At 38.7% G+C, this 25,383-nt stretch overlaps 1 protein-coding gene across 3 annotated transcripts in view; it reads right to left on the reverse strand.

The window, feature by feature from the left end:
* Nucleotides 1–1,104: 1,104 nt before the first annotated feature.
* Nucleotides 1,105–25,383, reverse strand: part of GSTCD (glutathione S-transferase C-terminal domain containing) — a 133,972-nt gene continuing 109,693 nt past the window's right edge. For 2 of the 3 annotated variants that reach the window (XM_012179571.5, XM_042251166.2), the window contains 4 exons: nt 13,938–14,071; nt 12,390–12,420; nt 7,882–7,951; nt 1,105–3,837 (listed from right to left, as the gene is read on the reverse strand). In XM_012179571.5, the coding sequence (XP_012034961.1) occupies nt 3,701–3,837; nt 7,882–7,951; nt 12,390–12,420; nt 13,938–14,071 (372 nt within the window). In that variant the 3' untranslated portion in view covers nt 1,105–3,700. The remainder of the gene's footprint in view (nt 3,838–7,881; nt 7,952–12,389; nt 12,421–13,937; nt 14,072–25,383) is intronic. The other variant, XM_060417548.1, reaches the window with a different exon arrangement.

Here is a 25,383-nt window from a genome sequence, read left to right on the forward strand (position 1 = left end):
CACTATATGAAAGTTCTATTAATGCCAATTTTCTGGAACCATGGAGTAGGCAGCACTTGAAGCCAAATTCTTGAGAAGGAGGTGAAATAATTATCATCACATCCATTTTATTTTGCATGCATGGCCTGAAAATACTGTTTTCTAATAGAACTGAAATTTGTCTCCTTAAATAAGATAAGGTTGTTTAGTCATTAATAATTATATCCCTGCTTCTCTGGGCCAGGCTCAAAAGTCAATAAACATTAAGCTCTGGCTTCTAATATTACCACCATGGCAGGAGACAAATTAGTGAGGAGTAGCATTACTTTTGATGGACGGAGGTAGGGGTGAGACCAGGTCACTTACTCGGATTGCTGTCACTGCAACAGCCTTCCTGTTGCCTGCATCCAACTCCTTTTATTTGCTCTGGCTGAGAAGAAATCTTGGCAAGAATTTACACAGAAAAATCATGATCCAAGGGCAATTGTTAATACCCATGTCTAGGACTGGCCTCAGCCACCCCGGCTGGAAAACCTCAAGGTGACAGCATAAAAACTATTGATATCAAATAGTAAATAAAGTGTCTATACTAAAAGTTATAAAATACTGCTGAGAGTTATTAAAGAAGACCCAAATGCATGGAAAGTCACGCTATATTCATGGATTGTAAGATTCAATATTGTTAATATGTTCATTTTCCCTAAATTGATCTAAAGATTCCAGGCAACACCAAAAATCTCAGCAGGCCTTTTGTTTTTTAAAAAAACTGATAAGCCAATTAAAAATTTATATGGAAAAACAATGGATTTAGAACAGACAAAATAATCTGGAAAAAAAAAATTGTAAGACAAGCTACCTAATGTCAAGACTTACTATAAAGCTCCAGTAATCAAATAGATTAATGGAACAGACTAGAGAATTCAGAAACAGACGCATACATCAGCTGATTTTCAACTGAAGTGCCAAGTAAATTCAATAAGGAAAAGTTTTTAAACAAATGCCACTGAAACAACTGTATGTTCCTCAAAGCCTACCTGTATAAGTGAATATTGATTTGAGATGAATCACAGACCTAAATATAAAAAGCTGGAACCATAAAGTTTCTATAAGAAAACATAGGAAGAATTTTTATAATCTTAGGATAAGTAAAGATTTATTAGAGAGGACACAGAAAATATTAACTATAAAAGGAAAATACAGATAAATTAGGCTTATTAAAAATGGAAACATTCACTATGAAAATGAGTAAGCAAGCCACAGACTGGGAAAAACAGTCTCAATACATGACAAAGGACTCAAATTCAGAATACGTGATAATAAAAAACCCCAAATTACCTGATTTAAAAAATGAGCAAAAGACTTGAGGAGACACTTTAGAAATGATACTTCACATGCTAGTTATCAGAGAAATGAAAATTAAAACCACGATGAGATATCATTTCACATCCAATAGAGTGGTAAAAATTTTAAAAACTGACAACATCAAAAGTTGGTGAGGATGTGGAGAACTAGAGCCTTTATACATTGCTGGTGGGAATATATTTAAAATGGTACAACCACTTTGGAAAATTGTTTGGCAATTGACATTCACTTCCTCAGCAACCCAGCAATTCTACTATTGGGTATTTATCTAAGAGAAAGGAAAATATATGTCTACAAAAAGGCTTGTAGAAGCATATTCATAGACCTTATTCATAACATCCTCAAAGTGAAAACAATCCATATAAATACAAATAGGGAATGCATAAACACATTCTGATACATTTATATAATGAAATAACACTTAGGAATAAAAAGAAACCATTGATACATATAACAAAGTGGCTATTTCTCAAAAAATACCATGTTGAGCAAAAGAAGCCAGACACAAAAGACAGTATCCTAAATGACTGCATTTACATGAAGGACAAACATAGGCAAACCAAATGTAGGATGATAGAAATCAGAGTGGTTGCCTTTGGGGTGGGGGAAATTGGACAAAAAGCAGATGAGAGAATTTTTTGGGCTGAGAGAAATCCATTATATCTTATTTCTGGTGGTGGTTATACAAACTGTATTAAACATGCTTAAGTGAAAGTGAAGTCACTCAGTTGTGTCCGACTCTTTGCGACAACGTGGACTGTGCCCACCAGGCTCCTCTGCCCAGGCAAGAATACTGGAGTGGGTTGCCATTTCCTTCTCCAGGGGATCTTCCCGACCCAGGGATCGAACCCAGGTCTCCCACATTGCAGGCAGACGCTTTAACCTCTGAGCCACCAGGGAAGCCCCATACTTAAGTAAGAATACTTAAATATTCTCAAACTGAATACTTAAAATATGTTATTTTATTATCTGTAATTATACTTCAATTAAAAAAAAGACATTCTAGGATAAAAGAGCATGGTATGTTTATAGGTGCAAATGACTAAGATACTCAGGGCTGAGGGTTGCTTCTTTTATTTAATTTTAGCCTAGAAAGCAAGAGTTCAAACCCCTGTCCCCAGGATAAATTATTCCTGTGTTTTAATCCACAGCAATGAAAGAGTTATTTATTAAAGTCCTTTCTCATCATATGTGTCATATAGGGGACAGGGGTTGAAAACATCAAAATCAATGAAATAAATTTTATCTCAAGTGGAATAACTCAGGACATGTAAAGAAATAGTCAGCAGCATGTGAGAAAGGACATGGCAGCTGGTTTTAAAAACTTTGGCTGGTGGAATAAGAACAATTTGAGTGGGGAGAATTACTTAAATAAGCCTCTGTACTCTGTTCCTTCTACCTCAAGTAAGTATACTAAGTTTTACCCCCTCAAAAAATTAATAAAAAATGATTGGTATCTGAAAAACAAATCCTGGGACCACACATTATATTACGATATAAAGAACTTAATTCATGAACCTTTCTTTTGAATCATGATTTACTTCTACAGGCAAGGCACTGTGTCTCCTGCAACTCATCTTTATATCCTTAGAATAACCTAGGCCAGGATCTTGAAATTAATGGATCTGCAATAATTATTTATTGACTTGAATTAATAAATCAATGTGCTGACTAATTAGTTAGAATTAAGTCCTAATTACACATTCTTGTAGTGGGAAATTTACCAAAATTATTTTATAATCTCTTCATATAAAATGTTTGAACCAGCAATGATCTCATTTGGTAATTTATGATAGGTATATTTAAAAGGAGTACATGAAATGATATAGAAGTCCAACTCACCCCAGCTTAAAAATACAAGCATACTCTAACTATCTGCCTGGGTTTTTGAAAAAAAAAAAAAAAAATTTAAAAAGTACAATTGCTAAAAATATAAAAAACAAAAAAACCCCACCGAGTCAAGTTTTGGTCTCCATTTGAATCTCTAAATGATTATAACAGTGCAAGTACACTATTTTGCACTGACACCACACTGGCAAGATCAGAAAAGCTGTGAGATGAGAAGGAAATTGTTATTCCAGTGATGGAACCTCCTCTCCTGAGTATCACTCTGCCAGCAGCTGAGACTTCAGAGGATTCTCACTATGAAAATCAGCAGTCCTTTAATCACACATTACAAGAGCATTTGTGATGCTTCGCAGGCAGCCCTCCTCTAAGACTTTCCTGCTGGGTTCTTTCCTGAGCACAATAGGGTCGAGATGGCTACTGCTGTTTCCTAGTTATGCTTAGACTCTCCTGAATGCCACCGGGCTTTTATCACGGAGAAGGATGGCAAAACATCAAATGTGAATATCTTGTTCTAAATGGGGACTCCCACGATCATGTTATTTTTGGGAGAGCAGCTCTCTGGCTCCATGGATATCACTTGAACGGAGAAGCCATGTTCTTCTGCAGCTCTTGCTCGATCCAGATCCACCAGGAACATGCACTGTTTTCCTGAAATATGTGAAAATAGTATCATGAGATGCCCTTCAGCTAATAGTGCAGAGTCAGTTTGTTTAAGGGGCTCTACACAATGACAAAATCTATTATGTAGAATGATGTTTGCCCCCACATCCTGTTTGGTCTCTTTCAATTTAATTCTTGATTAGTATGGAGAGAAGACAATAACAAATATAAGACAATTTCACAGATTTATTGCTGCTAGTAATTTAAACAACATTAATCTTTTAAGATGTATTTATAAATAAATCTCAAATAAAAAAACTACAAATTTCCCACTTTGGCAAAAATCCATGTTAAGACCTTTTCTCTTCATGCTCTATGAAAAGACATTATCTGCCATATTGATAAAAAAAAGAAAAAAATCTTTCTTTAAGAATGTCCAAAATAACATCCAGACAAAGGGACACTTCAAAGACATTATATTTTCCACTTGGGGTTTTTAGAATATAATGAAGAAATGAGAAATATAATATATTTGAGAAAATTCTCAGTTGTGTGCTGATTATTTCAGGTAGATGTGTAATGCTGAGTGTAATATAATCTTAATTTAATGGAGTGCCCACACCCCTATGAAACAGTGGTAGTCAATTTTCTTTCTAATCTTGGAAAACAAAAGAGGAAACCTGACTGGCAAGTAAAGCAGCTATTTTGTGTCCTTTGGCAAATGCAAAATTCTATTTCAAAGTAGCTAGGGGCAAAAACGGAGAAGGCAATGGCACCCCACTCCAGTACTCTTGCCTGGAAAATCCCATGGATGGAGGAGCCTGGAAGGCTGCAGTCCATGGGGTCACTGAGGGTCGGACACAATTGAGTGACTTCACTTTCACTTTTCACTTTCCTGCATTGGAGAAGGAAATGGCAACCCACCCCAGTGTTCTTGCCTGGAGAATCCCAGAGACGGGGGAGCCTGGTGGGCTGCTGTCTATGGGGTCGCACAGAGTTGGACACGACTGAAGCGACTTAGCAGCAGCAGCAAGGGGAAAAAAAACAACAAACTGATTTGAGGTTAAATACGTTCAAAGCCAAGGTTTACTTCTACACATTTCTTTAAATTCAATATATAAACTTTTCATCATGGAAAAAAAGGTTATTGACTATGCAGAACTTCATTCATTCCATTTTTTTCCTCAACAATTATAAATAAGGCCTATGCATCATTTTAAAATGATTTGTTTGAATGACAGTAGAATTTGCTAAGCTAAAACAGCCTTACAAGTGAAGGCATACTGAAATAGAAAAGTTCTGTGGAAGATATGAATCGGCCCAGAAAAACAGAGGAAGGTGAAATGGTTAGGGGAAGCACACTGACTGAAACTGCCCACCCTGGCCAGGCCCTTTAGTAACCATTCGCATGAGTTGTTTTATGACAGGAGATCCTGGTAAGGAATACGGAACTAATAAGCCACCACCAACCAGGAGAATACGGGAAAGGTGGAAAGGAGACACCGCGTGTCCATCCACTTCCCAGAATCCCTCTTGCTAGCATCCATCTTGGCTGGACGATGGGTGCGCCACCAGGAAAGACTCTGAATTAGAATGATTGGCCAAAGATAACCCGGAAACTAATCCCATCACCATAAAACCTGACATTGCAAGCCACGCAGCAGAGCAGCTCTCCTGGGTTCCCTTACCCAACTGCTCTCCACCCAGGTGCCCTTTCCCAATAAAATCTCTTGCTTTGTCAGCACGTGTCTCCTCGGACAATTCATTTCCGAGTGTTAGACAAGAGCCCAGTTTCAGACCCTGGAAGGGGTCCCCCTTCCTGCAACAAAATCAGTAGCTAAGAAACTGACAACGAAAGATTCAAAATATTTTGTACATTTCCCTCAAAAGGCCCCATGCCATAAAGGATGGACTGTGATGGAAACATTAGAAAAAGAGATGTCTAGAATTCCATTGAGGCTAAATGGCCCCTTCTTCAGCAACAGCTGCATGGCTGTCATTCTTTTTTTTCCTTGAAACAGTGTTCCTCCTGTAAGACATCTGTAAATGTGTCCCCCTCCTCCCCACCTACCCTTCAATTTAAAATGAAACATTCTCTGTCAGAATGGGATGCTCTGCATTCCTTCAGTACCCACCCTAGGTTTACACTGCAGCTCATTTACCCTTGGCTTTGATCCCAGCCCGGGTAACTTTTCCTTTTGCATTACATGGAAGAGTCTCTTGTTTTTACATGTTGAAGAAGTGTCTTCACAACTGAAATTCAGTTGTTGGTAGTCTACCTTTTAGGGTCTGGGGAGCTTCCTCAAATGTTTACAGAAGTATGGCTTGTGCCAAGAAGAGATGTAGAACTGATGGAGTCAGTGACTTTGAACCTGACTTTCCCTCCCTTCATGCCAGCAATCTTGCCAAAGGCTCCTCCTCAGCTCTAGCAATTTCCCTTCCAGCCACTCCCTTCTCATTTGATGCCTAAAAACATCAACAGGTACACCCCCACCCACCACACCGATTATTCTTTCATTGAGTCTAGTGGAGTTGTAGCAAATGTAACTTGATATATATGCACAAATTCTCTCTCTATATATACGTATATATTTGACTGTGCATTTAAATATGCATTCAGCTACTCAAAATGTGAGTATGGGAAAAAGGAGAAAGAAGGAAAAAGAATCAAAGAGGGAGACTGCAAGCTTCTTCCTTATGTTCACGCCCCAGGGTGTGAGACAAAGATGGAAACCAGTTGTCCCTTCAGACTCAGGTCTCAAATGCTTCTCCAACCATGATGATACAGCTACGCTGACTTGGACTTCAGAATTTACAGATAACTATTTCACATACAATGTGGTCTCTGAATGCAAGCTAATTACTACACCCAGTGCTAGGCCAAAGAATCAACAATCCGTTTTCTGCTCCGTCATGACAGTCTTCAATGGGTGGCCTTTTGAATCATTTTTAAGATTAGTTTTGACTCCATTCAATCATGTTAAGCCCTAATCTTGGAACCTAACCTTCCAGTAATGTCACTCTGTCACTGATGGTCACTGCAAAAATGGAGCCTTACGTCTAGAATCAAATAATTTGGGTTTACAGCGTGGCTTCACCATCCACCAGTCCTGGGCAAGATTTTGCCCCAGTTCTCCTACCTGTAAAATGTGAATAACAGCACGTATTCCACATGTATTTTTGTAAGAATTTACTGAGACAGTGGGTGGAGGACATTTAGCTCAGAGCTAAAATGTGCAATAGCTATTAGCTGCTGCTGCTGCAAAGTCACTTCAGTCGTGTCTGACTCTGCGCGACCTCATAGACGGCAGCCCACCAGGCTCCCCTGTCCCTGGGATTCTCCAGGCAAGAACACTGGAGTGGGTTGCCATTTCCTTCTCCAATGCATGAAAGTGAAAAGTGAAAGTGAAGCCACTCAGTCAGGTCCGACTTTGTGACCCCATGGACTGCAGCCCACCAGGCTCCTCCGTCCATGGGATTTTCCAGGCAACAGTACTGGAGTGGGTTGCCATTGCCTTCTCCTGTTAGCTGCTATTAAATTTCTAAACATGATTTCTCTTTCTAAAGCAAAGTCTTGGATAAATTCATTACTTAAACTTGAAATACTATTTTTCTTCCAAGTTAGGTAATGTTTAATATTACAAATGTCAAATAAATTGGTCTATGATTAATATTATATGAGTATATATTTTCTGTGAAAGAAAACATTATCATCCTTGTTTATACATTTTGTAATATATCAATTTTGGTATGCATAGTTGATATTTCCATCTTTAGTATTTTTTTCTATGGCTTTTGAGAGATTCTTCAGTTTGTTTGTAACAGTAAGAAAAATATTTAACATAAATCTACTCAATGTATGAACACTGAAAATACATTTGGAAGTATTAATGTTAACAAAAAATGGGATAAAATATTCTTATAGTTAGAGTTCTTTTCAAGATGGATTTTTTTCTGAGAAAAACAACTTTAGTGTCTCACTGATAAATGGACCATGTAGCGGCTTCCCACTTTGCCGTATAGCATTGGTTCACTCATTCCTAGGCATGGTGGACATAATCTATGCAACAGCTCCTCTGTGAAAACACATACCTATGAGCCTTCGCTGGGGTGGCAGCTGGACAGCTGTCTGGTCTGCAAATCTGCATAGAATCATGTGTTCCTGAAAGAAAGAGCAATAGAATGTGGCTTAAAAAAAATCTTCTTTAAAGTTAAAAAAAAATTCACTTATTTTTCTGGAACTCTACATCGCTTAATTAAATAAAGTGTTGCACAGATAGCACTTTCGAAAGCAGCACATTTTCAGAAAATAGCACTCAATAATTTTTCTCCCTTTAGGTAGAGTGCTCGTCAGATGTAGTTCTTAAGAACAGATGCATGGAAGGTCCTTGGGGCTCTTTAACCGGCTGCTTTTAGCCAAAATATGGTTACAATTTGTGGTTATAATGTGTTAAACTCAGAGACCTAAAAGTCACTTATATTTCCCTTTTAATAAAATTTGAGTCTCAGGAACATGGCTCCAGGAAGACACTCTAAGTGGCTTTTCCTCCACTACAAGAAGCCACTACAAGTGGCTTTTCCTCCACTACAAGAAGGAAAGGAAGTACTCGAGAAGCTCATGGCTGTGGCCTCTGGAGCTCTCCCACGTCCCCAGCACAGTGCCCTAACCTTCCCTTCAGTTGGTCCCTTCAGAGGAAAGGAGGCTGGCTCACTCCCTCCTCTCACTCACTCCAGAAGGCTGCAGGAAGTGCATCTATTTAGATGCACATAGATGTGCTTAGCACTTCCCAGGTGGCACTTGTGGTAAAGAACCCGCCTGCCAACTCAGTAGACATGAGTGTTGGTTTGCTCCCTGGAGGAGGCTAGGTCCCCTGGAGCAAGGCATGGTGACCCACGCAGGCACGCAGATGCACTTTACATCAGACTGTAAAGGGGACTGGAAAGAACGGAAGGGACATTATTGCTTCTGCTTCACAATTTTAGGAAAGATTACCTTACTGAAGACGAACAAGGTTTTAAAGGGACAGAGAGGGGAAGGGTCTGCCCTGCACTCTTAAATCTGCAACTACACAAAGGTGAGTGATTAGGAGCTAAGATAACTGGTGTTCCCATGACAACTGTTCATTCAGAGCAGCTGTGGTTTCCAAGTGTGTAAATGATCTTACCTGGCAGCTTAGCAAACTCGCTAAACTCAGATCTATCATTTGTCTCCTTGGGTTTTTGGACATTCAATTTGAGGACTCAGTTTTTTCTAAAGGGTTATTCTGATTAACTTATTAAATAAGTTTTTGTGAGATGCTGTTTCTTTTTGAAGGGTTACTTTTGTCTCAACTTTTACACATTAAAAAAAACCACTTTAATGCTCACTATAAAATTTAGTGGTAATGGGTGTTGGTTTAGTTGCTAAGTCGTGTCTGACTCTTGTGACCCATGGACTGTAGCCCACCAGGCTCCCCCTGTCCATGGGATTTTCTAGGCAAGAATACTGGAATGCGTTGCCATTTCCTTCCAGGGGATCTTCCTGACCCAGGAATTGAACCCGAGTCTCCTGCATTGCAGGCAGATTTTTTTTACCAACTGAGCTATGAGGGAAGCCCGATACTAATAAAATGATTCAAATGAATAACTTTTATTAAGGTCCTGCAAACTGGCATAAACAAAGGGAAGAAGAAAAGCTTATAACTCTATAATTGGAAGAAAAGTCAACACAAAGCCTGCCCTTTGTCCACGTTTACAAATTAAGATTCACTTTAAGTAAAGACAATGTTGTGATAATCAGAACCTCAGATGAGGTTCGTTTTCCTTGTCCTGGTAAGTCTCACCATATTTTACTGGAATTACCTATGTATGTGTTCTTCCCAGTAGAAGTTAAATTCTGAAAGGGGAAGGCACATAGGAGGTACTCAGTAAGGGTTTGCTGGCTAAATTGAACTGTGGAGAAAAATACTTGCAAAGTGACTCTCAAGATAATAGGGCACTAAGTCCATTCGGTTCTGCCTGCCATCTGCCCACCATGGTTAAGAAGTACTGAGATATCATTTGTAACAGCATGAAAGAGGTTGAAGACTTCATAGTGCATTCACACTTAAAAGATCCTCAAAGGGCGGGTGGCGTGGCCAAGCAGATTCGGGGTGTGCGAGGAAGAGGAAATAAACAGAACTGGGGTACCAGGGAGTTTTACGTTCTCTGGAAGTACCTGGGTGCCCTGTGTCTTCTGACTCTAGAAATTTTAGATTTCTTTTCCCAGACAGTGAGGCTGTGGCACCCTAGGTTTTTCACCTAGCCTCCTAGAGGAGGGATTCAAGCAAGGCTCTAGTGTTTGTTCTTTGTTTATTTTTCAGTTCATTTTTTATTTTAAGGCCTTTGGCAAAAAGATGAGGTGTTTTAAATATTATGAAAATAAAGTCCCTGAGGTCCTAATGTTTCCCACAAAACCTGTAGTTCCCTAGAATATGAAGATTTTAAATCCAGTAAGCCAAGATGAAATGATTCTGGTTCTGGATGAATGCATGAACACTCAAGTTCTGTACTTGGACGGGTGGGGGTGGGAGAGTTGGGGAAGGGGGAGAGGCAAAGGAAGGACATGGGGCAGGAGACAGAGCTAGAGGTGGGTGTTTAAGAGTTGTAAATCAGAGGTGAGGGACACATAGAGGCCAAGGTGGAAGAAATGAGCATTTTTAGGTTACTTTATCTCACAGTTTCTCTGTTGGATGGGGAAGAAGGTAAAATTCCTAGAAAGCAGGGGCTGGTATATAAAATGAGACTGAGATTGCATATTTTTAGTGAGTCTGCACAAGAAGTGGAATTAACCAAACTAAGAATACAGACTAATTTATTAGCTTTTAATGGGCTTATCTGTATATTTCTCTCAAAATCACCATTTCTTAGATTGTATCATATCAACATCACTGATCAATTAATTAGTTCATAGTGATGCTCAGAAAGCTGCAAACTGTTTTGCTCAGACTGGTGACTCAAAACTATGCAATGTTCTGACTGCTGCTGGGAGACAGTTCTCTGTGGGCCTCTTGTGTTTCTTTACATCTTATGAGAAGAGACACTGTCTCTGTTCCAGACCAGGGACTGGCAAACTATGTCTGGCCCATTGGCAAATTCAGTCTATGAACTGTTTTTGTATGGCCTGCAAATTAAGAAGGGTTTTCACACTTTCAAAAAGGTGTACACCAGCAACAACGACAGGCCGATGTAGAGTATGTGGGAGATGTGCAAGTGCCCAGCAAAGCCTGAAGTATTTACTACCTTCTACAGAAAAAATCTGCCTCTGTTTCAGATAATCCTTTCAAAGTGAACAGTCTTGGAAACTATACAGACTTGGAAACTCCCCTTCTCTCCCTCTGCAGAAAAGGGGAGGCATGCTTACTTAAAGATTACATCTTAAAACATTCGGGTTTCCTAGCTCAGGTTTCCATCCCTGTAATGCAATTCACTGTACATGTAGGTATCACCTGGCCCTTTCTGTGCTGCCCTGTGGGAACTGGGGCTCAGGGAGTCCCTGTGAAACTGATGATAGTCCAGCTACTCCTACTGCTGTGAGCAATACTGCCCTTTGCCTCTGACTCAGGGGTTTCCTATCTTCTGCTAGCATCCATGAAAACTGTGCCAGGCCAACTTGTTAGCTTGCGAGTAGGGTCAACTCTCAGACTTTTTGCAAATCTTGTCAGCTACTTGAAGATTAATCTTGACTGGCCAAAAAGAAAAAAAAAATCTGTGTTAGATGCTCCTGAGTGATTCAAGTGTAACTAGATTATATACTCCATTAGAAATTTGAGAGAGAAAATATAAAGAAGTAATAAAAAGTATATGAGCAAAACATCTAGATCTTTTAAAAGTTTCCTTGTATGATAGTGTTCAGTTCAGTTTAGTTGCTCAGTCATGTCCAACTCTTTGAGACCCCATGTATGATAGCATGTACGACCCAGCAATCCCACTACTGGGCATACACACTGAGAAAATCAGAATTGAAAAAGACACGTGTACCCCAATGTTCATTGCAGCACTGTTTACAATAGCCAGGACATGGAAGCAACCTAGATGTCCATCAGCAGATGAATGGATAAGAAAGCTGTGGTACATATACACAATGGAGTATTACTCAGCCATTAAAAAGAATACATTTGAATCAGTTATAATGAGGTGGATGAAACTGGAACCTATTATACAGAGTGAAGTAAGTCAGAAAGAAAAACACCAATACAGTATATTAATATATATATATGGAATTTAGATCAATGGTAATTATGACCCTTTATACGAGACAGCAAAAGAGACACAGATGTAAAGAACAGACTTTGGACTCTGTGGAAGAAGGCAAGGGTGGGATGATTTGAGAGAATAGCATTGAAACATATATATTATCGTATGTGAAATAGATTGCCAGTCCAGGTTCGATGTATGAGACAGGGCGCTCAGGGCTGGTGCACTGGGATGACCCTGAGGGATGGGATGGGAAGGGAGCTGGGTGGGGGGTTCAGGATGGGGAACACATGTACACCTATGGCTGACTCATGTGAATGTATGGCAAATACATAATATTGTAAAGTAATTAGCCTCCAATTAAAATAAATTTTTAAAAAACTTACCTTGTATGATAATGTTTTCTTGAATTGTTCACTGAAATAGAAAAGAAAAATGAATTACTTAAATACCGAAGATTAAAGAGTAGAAATAGTCTTGGAGAAATTAAACCATAAACAAAAATATGTATTTTATCTGAAGGGTATAATGCTATCCTGAAGTAAAAACAATGCCAGTTTGAAGTACCTTCATAAAATGACAAAAGCATGTTATCTGTATGTGGTTCATTTTAAAGAATTTCTTTCAAAGATTTACAGTATTAGAGAAGCACAATCACTTTCTTCTCTTCCTTGCATGGGTGCACACAGATTCAGGCATGTTAAAAATGTAGGTTTTACTATTATTCTGAAGCTATAGGGGCTGTCCCGAGTTGTCTGGTACCTGGCCCTAGGGTGATTAGGGCAAGGGGGTGGGGCCTGGGAGTGGTGCCTTAATGACAAAGGGGGTAAGTGTCAGTAAGTCCACAGAGAAGTGGAAAAGTTGACAGACACTAAACTGAGACTTTAAAATCAGTTAAGTGAGATTGTAGACCGAACAGCTCAAATGAACATATTTAACTTAGCCTATATTTAACAGGCCTAATATGATCGGCTGGATTCTCAATAACCATAAATCAAATGAAATGTCATAAACACCAAGAATGGCCCCCCACTAGGGTGAGTGCAGGGCCTTCCAGGTGGCTCAGTGGTTAAGAACCACCTACCAATGCAGGAGACATGGGTTTGATGCCTGGGTAGGGAAAATTCCCTAGAGGAGGAAATGGCAACCCGCTCCAGTAATCTTGCCTGGGAAATTCCATGGACAGTGGAGCCTCGCAGGCTACGGTCCATGGGGTCACAAAGAGTCGGATGTAACTGAGTCAGCAAGCGTGTTGAGTTAAAGTGATGACAATGAAAATGTCTCCCTTTTCTGTGTGAGGTAAGGAGGACAGTAAATACGGCCGTTGAGCTTGCAGGTTAATCATCACCACTCTCGGGAAGAATTTAAACTATTGCTGTAGTTAGCAACAGTTCATGGTTATTGAGTACTTACTTTGTGCCACTTCAAAGTGGTTTACATGTATATCATTCAATTCTCATAAAAACCCTGAGGTAGATATTGTTATAATTTCCCTTTTGTAGATGAGGAAATGTAGGTAACGAGAGTTTAAGTGAATTGCCTGAGGTGAAACAATTTACAAAAGAATAAGGAGCCAATATCAGCACCAGGCAGAAAACTTTCAGGGCCTAAGCACTTGACCACTGCCCTCTATTGCCTCTCAAGGGTGATAATTTTCTCTGAGAAGTACACACAGGAGTGCTGACTTCCAGACTGCTAACTCCTCGACAGATCTGTTCTAAACTTCAGCAAGAGCTGGATCCAGCAGTAGATATGGATGGGGCAGACAAGGAGGAGATCCTCTCTTCCTTATGCAGCTTATGAACAATGCTTGCCATTGTGGAAAAAGGAAATGAGCTGGAGCCTGAAATCTCATTGCGACTTTATATCAAAAGAGTTTTGTGCATTGATTTAACACCCATATTGATACCTTGTGGTAGAACACAAGATTTCACCTTTTTGGAAAATTAAGCTTGGAGGTGTTCTGAATAAAACCGTAACAGCAAGGGCATGTGACAAAGGAAGCCCGTGTTTTGAGGCAATGTTCGATCACCATGTCTGTTGCCACTCCACACGCATGCAGCGCCACCTGGAAAATAAGACCAGACCTCAGCACTAAGTTCTTTTTTAACTAATAGTGCTACTTCGTGCCATTAGAAAAAAAAATAACAAAACTGTAAGCATTGTTCCTTAAGAGTTTATGTCATAGTAGTTTAAATAGTTCTCATTTGGACATGCCAAAGGACTAATTAGGTATTCATATTTATTAAGAGAATTAAGCAAGAGGTTGAAAGATTACAAATGGAACATTTATAACGGAGCATAAGATTCATTCAGTGGGAAAGCTGATGTCATGTAAAGCATGGAGGATTCAGTATGTATGCAAGTCTAAACTAAGGCTCTTACTGATTGAAACTTTAGCTCAGTTGTGGCATCCTGGCAAGAACTCTACTTGGAAATTAGAATTTCTAGTTCAGAACTCTAATTGGCTCGATGATCCTGGGCTGCTTGAAATTTAAAATCTTTGGGCTTCAGTGTCCTCCACCATAAACTATGGTTAATAATACTGACACATCACAATGCTGCTGCAACACTAAACAGAAGTGTATTTGAAAACACTTTTCAAATGCCGTCTGAATATATTCTCATCAGTGTTGTATAAAACCGATCAAATCATATTTATGTAGCTCCTGTTTATATTCACAGAATTACAATTCTTAACACTGAATGATGATTTGTGTGAAATCTTCTTAAAGAGTTTATTTAAAAAGGAAAAACACTGTGGACTGAAGTCATGATTAGTGCATCAGTAATTCATGAAAAGAAAAATAAAATTATTTAAAAATGTTTTTAGAACGAATGCCTTAAATATATCTATACTGTACCATTATCTAAAGCAGACCATTTTGCAAATTATTAGGCTAAATAAGGAAAATTAGGACTCCAAAAGGAAATCAGATGTAGAGATCCTAAAAGATGAAGCATTTTGTCAGAAAAATGCTCAGATCTCATTCTGAACAGAGGCAAGTTGTGCTGGATTATAACTGTCCTTTCTAGACAGAAATCTTTCAACTTCAGGGTAGGGAGGGGGCTGAAGGGCTTTTAGGGTGAAGACAAGGAGGTTTTCTGGAAATTTCTGGATATTAAGTAGTGTAAGTCAGCTTCCCCCTTTCAATTGGCAGACCAAAGACAAAGCTGTATTGAGAAGAGGAAAGCAGGCTCTCTGCTCTCGGACCTGCTCCTGAATTCTCCCCTCCTTGCAGGCTTCCATCAGCTCCATAGAGGTCAACTATCTCCGTGGTTGCTGTCAACCACCTTTCTTCACTCCGCAAGTATCACCCAGGTAGGCTGCTGGCCAGTGAAGGGAGCAACAACTAATGGATAGGAAAGAACCTGGATTTTTCCATCTGCCCACTCTTTTTTAAAAATCAGTTTTGCAGGGTGAAATTCAGGCTAGTTCTTATTCTCACTGAGTGGCTGGAGAAAGCCTCATAGTAAAAATTGTAGATGCACTTTCCCCTGGAAGGAGAGAGAAGAGAACCAACACTCAACCCGTGCCCTTTATGTGTTGGCAACTATGCTGGGTGATGGCACGCACATTCTCCTATGCTCACAACAGCCCTGAAAGATTTTATTATCTCCATCCGAGAAGCGAGGAAACTCAAACTTGGGAAAATTAAGTATATGCTCTCAACAAAGCAGCTCCTGAGGGGCAGGATCCTGACCCCCAGCCTGACCCATGTAGTTCAAGGGTCAACTGTACTATGCTTATTCTTATATTGGCGGGGGGAGAATGTATATAGTGTGAATACCCTGGACAAAGGAATGATTCATGTCCTGGGCTGGTTGGAGGACAGTGTATAATTTCAAATTTAGGAACTGGGTTTTTTTTTTTTCCATTTAGTATTTCAGACTATAACTGACCACAGGTACCTGAAACCAAGGAAAGCAAAATTACAAGTATTGTACATTCCTTCTCATTTTCTTTATCTCATTGGTCCTACTATCTTCTGGAATTACAACACCATAGGGAACTAGCATGTATTCAGTGTCTGCAAGATGTAAAAATAGCATATTGAAAAGCAGAGACATTACTTTGTCTACAAAGGTCCATCTATCTAGTCAAGGCTATGGTTTTTCCAGTGGTCATGTATGGATGTGAGAGTTGGACTGTGAAGAAGGCTGAGCGCCGAAGAATTGCTGCTTTTGAACTGTGGTGTTGGAGAAGACTCTTGAGAGTCCCTTGGACTGCAAGGAGATCCAATCAGTCCATTCGAAAGGAGATCATCCCTGGGATTTCTTTGGAAGGAATGATGCTAAAGCTGAAACTCCAATACTTTGGCCACCTCATGCAAAGAGTTGACTCATTGGAAAAGACTCTGATGCTGGGAGGGATTGGGGGCAGGAGGAGAAGGGAATGACAGAGGATGAGATGGCTAGATGGCATCACTGACTCGATGGATGTGAGTCTGAGTGAACTCCAGGAGATGGTGATGGACAGGGAGGCCTGGCATGCTGCAATTCATGGGGTAGCAAAGAGTCGGACATGACTGAGCGACTGAAATGAACTGAACTGAAAAATCTTTACATAGATATTTTTTCTTGTTTTAATCACTTAATTTTTTTCTTTTTAAAATTAATACTTTAAATAGCTCTTACTATGTCTCTTGCAATATCATGACAAGGTCACCTAGACAGCAAGCATTCTAGATGGACTCTGAATCCAGGTCTGAAGCTCACAGGCTTTCCACTACATCACGCTATGCCTTCCCTGACCAACATATTTGGAGCTGGAAGGAACCCTTAGAGACCATCTGTTTCAGTGAAGAATTTCTGGGTGTCACGCTTAGGTTCACCACTGATTTAAGAGAAGAAGGAATGGAATATGTTCTAGTTACACATAAAGGAGTCACAAAGGAAGGAAGGGACAAAGAGAAATACATTTAATCTTTTTTTCATAAACCATTACTATTTACAGAAACTGGTATGAAATCTAATTTCTAATTACATTTCAAACATCTGACCAGAGACTTTGTAATATAATATATAAAAGATAAATAGATTTATTAATATACACACTGGATAGATCTGACAACTGTAGAAAGAGCATAAAACATAAACTATGAGTATCTAATGAAGGTTAATGTGCTGGGGGAAAACACCATCGTTAATCAACAATTAGTGGAGAACACAGCAAACAAGTGTTTCACTGATCCCCACAATTCGGTATTGTGGTTCTCTGTAAATACACTGAATTCTAGCAAAAGATGAAATGTTGAATTGTAAAAGTATCTATTGGCCAAGGTAATGCACATTCCAAAGTATATGTAAATATTATTGATCCAAATAAATGCTGAAGAATTCAGGGACTATAAATTAAGGACTATAAATTCCCTTACTTTTCCTTATTTCAATTAATCTATTTAATACATGTCCTAAAAATTCTAAGTATAACACATCCTATGATGTAAGCCAGTTCATCATCCTATGATGAATAGCCAAGAAACTTCAAACCATGTATCTTTGCTATATGTGGTAGTAAATAAAAGAAATTAATCATCACTCACTCTCAGAATGTCTTTCAACTGGCAGCTTCTACAAAACAAGGCAAGATTCTAGACAAAACTGATTGATTCTTCTCTAAGAAAATTTATGTTGATAAAGACACATATATTCTAAAAGAATATGTGTTGGTAAAGACAGTAAGCCTATGCCTTATTCATACCCCCAAAACTAAGCTTGTGCTAGATTTATGATTTTACGAGGCATCCTACCCTTGGGGTTGTTTTTCTTTGCTTTGTTTCTTTTTTTTTTTTTTTAAGATTAATTTAACATTTAATAGTCTTTTCCTAGTCCAAACCACAGATATAGATGTTGTATTCCCTGTTTTACAAAAAGACCAAGTGGCTAGTCCAAGGTCATAAGTGACGAAGACAAGATTTAATCTCAATCTCTCTGACACCATTATTCTAATTCTCTATGTTCCCTGTCTACCTCTTTCTTTAGATGTGAGGAGCAAACAGGAAGTCATTCCAATCCCAGCTCTCACACTAACTTGCTATGTTCCTCTTCCCCAAGTGCAGCCTCAACTTTATATCTACAAAATGAGAAAGCTAAACTGAATCATATCTAAATTTGCCTCAACCCAATCATGCTCTGAGCCACTGCTTCTCAAAGAAGGATTCTTAGCCAGGTATCTTAGAAGCAAGCTTGGTTTCAATTGATCTCCTGTTTTCCCTCTTCAAAAACTTTCATGCAATATATTATAGGTAATTGGCTTTAAAATTCAAATAATGCTAAAAAGGAAGAAATGACAAAAACAGTTCCTTGTTCTGTAAACACTTCACTCAAAGAGAAAATCTGGTGAACAGATAATGCTTTTCAACTCATTGGTTTTCTTTCCTGAAATCCATCTCTGCTTTTCTATACAATAAATGTATATTGCTTATTTAAAATCAAAATTATAGTGAGATATCACCTTACTCCAGTCAGAACAGGCATCGTCAAAGAGTCTACAAATAATAAAAGCTGGAGAGGGTGTGGATAAAAAGGAACCCTCCTACACAGTTAGTAGGAAAATAAATTGGTGCAGACACTATGGAGAACAATATAGGGGTTCCTTATAAAACTTAAAACAGACTTACCATATGATCCAGCACTCCCACTCCTGGGCATATATCCACAGAAAACCATAATTTGAAAAGATACTTGCAGCTCAATCTTCACTGCAGTACTATTTATAATAGCCAAGACATGGAAGCATCTTAAGTGTCCATCAACAGATGAATGGACAACAAAGATGTGAGATAGGGGCTTCCCTGGTGGTCCAGTGGCTAAGACCCCAAGTTCCCAGTGTAGAGGGCCAGATTCAATCCCTGGTCAGGGAACTAGATCCCACATGCTACAGCTAAGTTCACAGGCTGCAACGGAAAGATCCCAGATGCTGCAACAAAGACCAGAGATTTCAAGAGCTGAGACTAAACAAAGACTCAGCACAGCCAAAAAAACAAACACATTAAAAAAGAAAGAGCTGTCTGCCCTCACAGTTCAGCAGAGGTTCTGACACCTGAGGGCAATTCTGAAAAACAAAAAAAGAAGATGTAACATATATATAATATATATACACTCACACATTATACATATAATATATATAATATACACATATAACATATAACATAGATACGTTATAATGTATATATTTATTATATGGATTTAATATATTATATGATATGTGTGATTAATATATTAATATAATATTATATACTAATTATACATTATATATTAATGTGTGTGTGCATATATATATATATATATATATATATATATATATAAAACATATGGGCTTTCCTGGTGGCTCAGCTGGTAAAGAATTCACCTGCAATGTGGAAGACCTTGGTTTGATCCCTGGGTTGGGAAGATCTCCTGCAGAAGGGAAAGGCTACCCACTCCAGTATTCTGGCTTGGACAATTTCATGGACTGCATAATCCAAGGGGTTGCAAAGAGTTGGACATGACTGAGCAACTTTCACACACATATATAACATATACATATAATATATAATTATATATGTTATATATATATGGCCCCTGATGTGCTGCAGTCCATGGGGTTGCAAAGAGTTGGACACGACTTAGTGACTGAACAACAACAATGTTATATATGATATATACAATGGAATATATACATTACTTAGCCTTTAAAAATGAAATAGCGTTTGCAGCAACATGGATGCACCTACAGATTATCAAACTAAGTGGAGTAAGTCAGGCAGAGAAAGGCAAATACATGATACTGCTTATAAGTAGAATCTAAAAAATATATATAAATGAATTTATTTACAAAACAAAAACATCCACAAACACAGAAAACAAACTTACAGTTATGAAAGGGAAAAGGAGGGATAAATTAGAAGACTGAGATTAACAGATACACACTACTATATAAAATAGGTAACCAACAAAGACCTACTGTATAACACAGGGATCTTTACCCAACATTTTGTAATAATCTATAAGGGAAAAGAATCTGAAAAAGAATATGTATATGTATATATATTTACACAAATATATGTATATCTGAATTACTATGCTGTATGCCTGAAACTAACATGACATTGTAAATCAACTATACTGCAATTAAAAAATGTATACTGCTCTTTCGATTTGTAAATATTAGACACCATCTATTGATTTTCTGTTACAGGAGATAAAGTGGGGTGTTTTTTTTGCATAACTTATATGTCCTTTCCCTTTGGTCATCCTCTTAATGTTACCTCTAAATTTTAGTTAAGTGTTCATGCAGTGTCTTTTATTATTATTTCTTTGTATATTAACTGTATGTATAGTTCACTGCTGAGCTAACTATGCTGTAAATTTTTTTCTTCTTAACATCCAAGACTTTCCCTGCACAAAAGTTCTGTAAAATGTTCTATGGTACTATTTTCCACTGTGTGAAAATTGTCAAATAATTGGCCAGTTCCATTTTTCTTTCCTGAAGACATCTTTCCTTTGCCTTCTGACCCTTTACTAAAACCTGGATTCACAGCTTTCTAGGCCTAACACCTAGCTCCGTCTGGTCCTGTGACTTTCCTTTGCCATCAGACTAAGAACTCCCTTCACCCACTCTTGTGTTAGACACCACTTATTCCTTGTCACTGTCCTGCATTGGAGAAGGAAATAGCAACCCACTCCAGTGTTCTTGCCAGGAGAATCCCAGGGATGGAGGAGCCTGGTGGGCTGCTGTCTATGGGGTCGCATAGAGTTGGACACGACTGAAGCGACTAGGCAGCAGCAGCAGCAGCAGCAGCAGCATTCCCTTTTATTACATCTTTCATCCAGCCAAAGATGGAGAAACCCTATACAGTCAGCAAAAACAAGACAGGGAGCTGACTGTGGCTCAGATCATGAATTCCTTATTGCCAAATTCAGATTTAAATTGAAGAAAGTAGGGAAAACCACTAGACCATCCCGTTCAGTTCAGTTCAGTCACTCAGTCGTGTCTGACTCTTTGCGACACCATGGACTGCAGTACGCCGGACCTCCCTGTCCATCACCAACTCCTGGAGTTTACTCAAACTCATGTCCATTGAGTGGTCTAGTATTGACCATCTGGTGATGTCCATGTGTAGATTCTTCTCTTGTGTTGTTGGAAAAGGGGTTTGCTATGATCAGTGTGTTCTCTTGGCAAAACTCTATTAGCCTTTGCCCTGCTTCATTCTGTACTCCAATGCCAAATTTGCCTATTACTCCAGGTGTTTCTTGACTTCCTACTTTTGCATTCCAGTCCCCTATAATAAAAAGAACATCTTTTCTGGATGTTAGTTCTAGACCATTCAGGTATGACCTAAATCAAATCCCTTACAATTATACAGTGGAAGTGACAAACAGATTCAAGGGATTAGATTTGATAGAGTGCCTGGTGAACTATGGACTGAGGTTCGTGACATTGTACAGGAGGCAGGGATCAAGGCCATCCCCAAGAAAAAGAAATGCAAAAAGGCAAAATGGCTGTCTCAGGAGGCCTTACAAATAGCTGTAAAAAGAAGAGAGGCAAAAGGTAAAGGAGAAAAGGAAAGATATACCCATTTGAATGCAGACTTCCAAAGAATAGCAAGGAGAGATAAGAAAGCCTTCCTCAGTGATCAATGCAAAAAATAGAGGAAAACAATAGAATGGGAAAGACTAGAGGTCTCTTCAAGAAAATTAGAGATACCAAGGGAACATTTCATGCAAAGATAGGCACGATAAAGGACAGAGGTGGTATGGACCTAACAGAAGCAGAAGGTATTAAGAAGAGGTGGCAAGAATACACAGAAGAACTATACAAAAAAGATCTTTATGACCCGGAGAATCATGATGGTGTGATCACTCACCTAGAGCCAGACATCCTGGAGTCCAAAGTCAAGTGGGCCTTAGGAAGCATTACTAGGAACAAAGCTAGTGGAGGTGATGGCATTCCAGTTGAGCTATTTCAAATTCTGAAAGATGATGCTGTGAAAGTGCTGCACTCAATATGCCAGCAAATTTGGAAAACTTAGCAGTGGCCACAGGACTGGAAAAGGTCAGTTTTCATTCTAATCCCAAGAAAGGCAATGCCAAAGAATGCTCAAACTATCGTACAATTGCACTCATCTCACACACTAGTAAATTAATGCTCAAAATTCTCCAAGCCAGGCTTCAACAGTACATGAACCATGAAATTCCAGATGTTCAAGCTGGATTTAGAAAAGGCAGAGGAATGAGAGATCAAATTGCCAACATACTCTGGATCATCGAAAAAGCAAGAGAGTTCCAGAAAAACATCTATTTCTGCTTTACTGACTATGCCAAAGCCTTTGACTGTATGGATCACAACAAACTGTGGAAAACTCTTAAAGAGATGGGAATAGCAGACCACCTTACCTGCCTCCTGAGAAATCTGTATGCAGGTCAAAAAGCAATAGTTAGGACCAGACATGCAAGAACGGACTGGTTCCAAATAGGAAAAGGAGTACGTTAAGGCTGTATATTGTTATCTTGCTTGTTTAACTTATATGCAGAGTACATTATAAGAAATGCCGGACTGGAAGAAGCACAAGACTGGAATCAAGATTGCCGGGAGAAATATCAATAACCTCAGATATGCAGATGACACCACCCTTATGGCAGAAAACGAAGAACTAAAGAGCCTCTTGGTGAAAGTGAAAGGATAGAGTTTAAGTTTAATCATGAGTTTAATTTGGCTTAAAACTCAACATTCAGAAAACTAAGATCATGGCATCTGGTCCCATGACTTCTTGGCAAATAGATGGGGAAACAGTGGAAACAGTGACAGACTTTTTTTGGGGGGGGCTCCAAAATCACTGCAGATGGTGACTGCAGCCATGAAATTAAAAGATGCTTACTCCTTGGAAGAAAAGTTATAACCAACCTAGACAGCATATTAAAAAGCAGAGACATTACTTTGCTGACAAAGGTCCATCTAGTCTAAGCTATGGTTTTTCCTGTAGTCATGTATGGATGTGAGAATTGGACTATAAAAAAAGCTGAGCACCGAAGAATTGATGCTTTTGAACTGTGGTGCTGGAGAAGACTCTTCAGAGTCTTCTGGACAGCAAAGAGATCCAACCAGTCCATCCTGAAGGAAATCAGTTCTGAATATTCATTCATTGGAAGGACTGATGCTGAAGCTGAGACTCCAATACTTTGGCCACAAGATGCAGAGAACTGACTCATTGGAAAAGACCCTGATTCTGGGAAAGACTGAAGACAGGAGGAGAAGGGGACAACATAGGATGAGATGATTGGATGGCATCACCGACTCAATGGACATGAGTTTGAGTAAACGCTGGGAGTTGGTGATGGACAGGGAGGCCTGGCATGGTGTAGTCCATGGGGTCGCAAAGAGTCAGACACAACTGAGTGACTGAACTGATTCCTTTTTATTATTTAATCTTAATTTTGGTGAAACACATCTTCTACGTAGTTTCCTGATATACATTTTCTTGAGATCTTGACATTTTCTTTATTACTTGCATACATGATTGTTGATTGGTTGGGCACAATATTTTAGGTTGGAAACTGTCTTTTAGAATTTTGAAGGCATTGCTTCACTGTCTTCTAGCTTTCCATGCGGCTATTAAGAAGTGTGATGGCATTTTGATTTCAAATTTTCTGTTTGTGACCTATTTGTTTTTTCTCTTTGGAAACCGTCAGGAACTTCTTTTTATCACAATACTCTTCCCCCACTCCCACCCCACCTCCCAACAAAGTGCCTTGCTTTAGGTCATTTTTTTTAAGTGGGCTTTTTCAGATAAGAGAAACATATTTTTCATTACTTACACATTTTCTTATATTAATTCTTCGATATTTTTCTCTCTATCACATGTCTTCTATTTCTGGTTCTCCTATTATTGATGTATTGGATTCATGTACTAAATCTCTATTGGAAAAAAATGCTTCTTTCAGTCCCTATCTCTTTTTTTTTTGTCCTGTTTTTTCAGATGATGTCCTATACTTCATGGTTTAGATTTTCCACCTGCTTTTTCTTTGGGCTAGCATGCTTTATTCTTTCTTGTTCTCTGGTGGTTCACTTCTTTTTCATTTTACCTTTGTTTCATTCATGCAGTATCTTCTCTGAGCTCTCCTTGAATAAAAAGGAGACACTTTGCCATGGTTTTTGCTTTGATCTCCTCTATTTTGGAAGTTTTCCACAGTTGATATTCCTCAACTGTCTGTTCATACAAGAGTGAATCTCTAAAAAGTTGATGGAAGTTTGAGTGAAAGGCTTGAAGGTGAGCTTCCTTAGTGACTGTGTAGGCAGGTGGTCAGCTGTTTTGTTGTTGTTTTCTTTTTCCAAATTATAGCTACAGTATTTTCTCTGGGGATCGTTCTGATTCTATAGAGGAGGCTCTTTTAACCTCTTTGATTAAGGAGATGATTCTAGCTTCTGAAGGAATCCTGGAACTAAGGGCACTTATTTTCAGAGTCACATCATTCTTTCTCTCTTCTCCCTAAACTGGGGAAATAGTTACTTGTCTACACAAGATGGTGGCAGGAATCTGGGTCTCTAAATAAAATGTTTAATTAAACATGATTCAGCCCCTTCTTATCCTCTTCCTATGAAGTTTCTGGCATCCTAAATTCCTGAAATTTTCTGGGATTGTGGGAGAACAATCCTGATGGCCCTCTTGAGACTCCCTCTCCCCATGCATTACGTTTGATTTTCCTCTTCTCTACTCAGTAATTTTTCCTTCATCTGCTTTCTGTCTTCAAATATTATAGTTCAAGTTACAGAATCTTGAACATTGTCTCATCAGAGATGGAGTATGATTTTTCTGGCTCTTATTTTCTTTATTTAGGGGTCTGATCTTTCTGGGGAGAAGGGGGTTGCAATCTGCCACCCTCACCTGGAGAGTTTTTCATTGCCTTAATGATTTTTTTAAAATTGCATTTACATTTCTCAAGAATCAGTCCTTTAAAACAAGAAGTATATAAATCATTCATCCAAAGTGTTACTGAATCACATTCTATAATTGCATATTCTAATTGTATACTAACATATAGAAATGAACTTGTAATTAAGCACTTAGCACTGATGAATGATAAAATATCATATTAAAAATTGTTATGGGTGAAATAGAAAAAGGTAAATATAGATAACTCAAAAATAAACTGTTTAGAGACTGTGATATATGTTGATAAGTAGAAAATATTCACCAATATTGTTAGGAATCAATACCTGATCACCTGTTTGAGATGATCCCATGTTATGATTGAAATTACCCAACCAAGACATTTTGGTGGGCAAGTTGTTCAACAATGACACAATTTTTGTTTTTACACAAGGTGTGTTTTCCATAGTCATGGCCCTTTCAGAAATACTGTTTGGGAACAAAGTTATTGTTATATTGTTTGAGAGAC

This window comes from Ovis aries, chromosome 6 (genome assembly GCF_016772045.2).
Source record: "Ovis aries strain OAR_USU_Benz2616 breed Rambouillet chromosome 6, ARS-UI_Ramb_v3.0, whole genome shotgun sequence".
Lineage (NCBI taxonomy): Eukaryota > Metazoa > Chordata > Mammalia > Artiodactyla > Bovidae > Ovis > Ovis aries.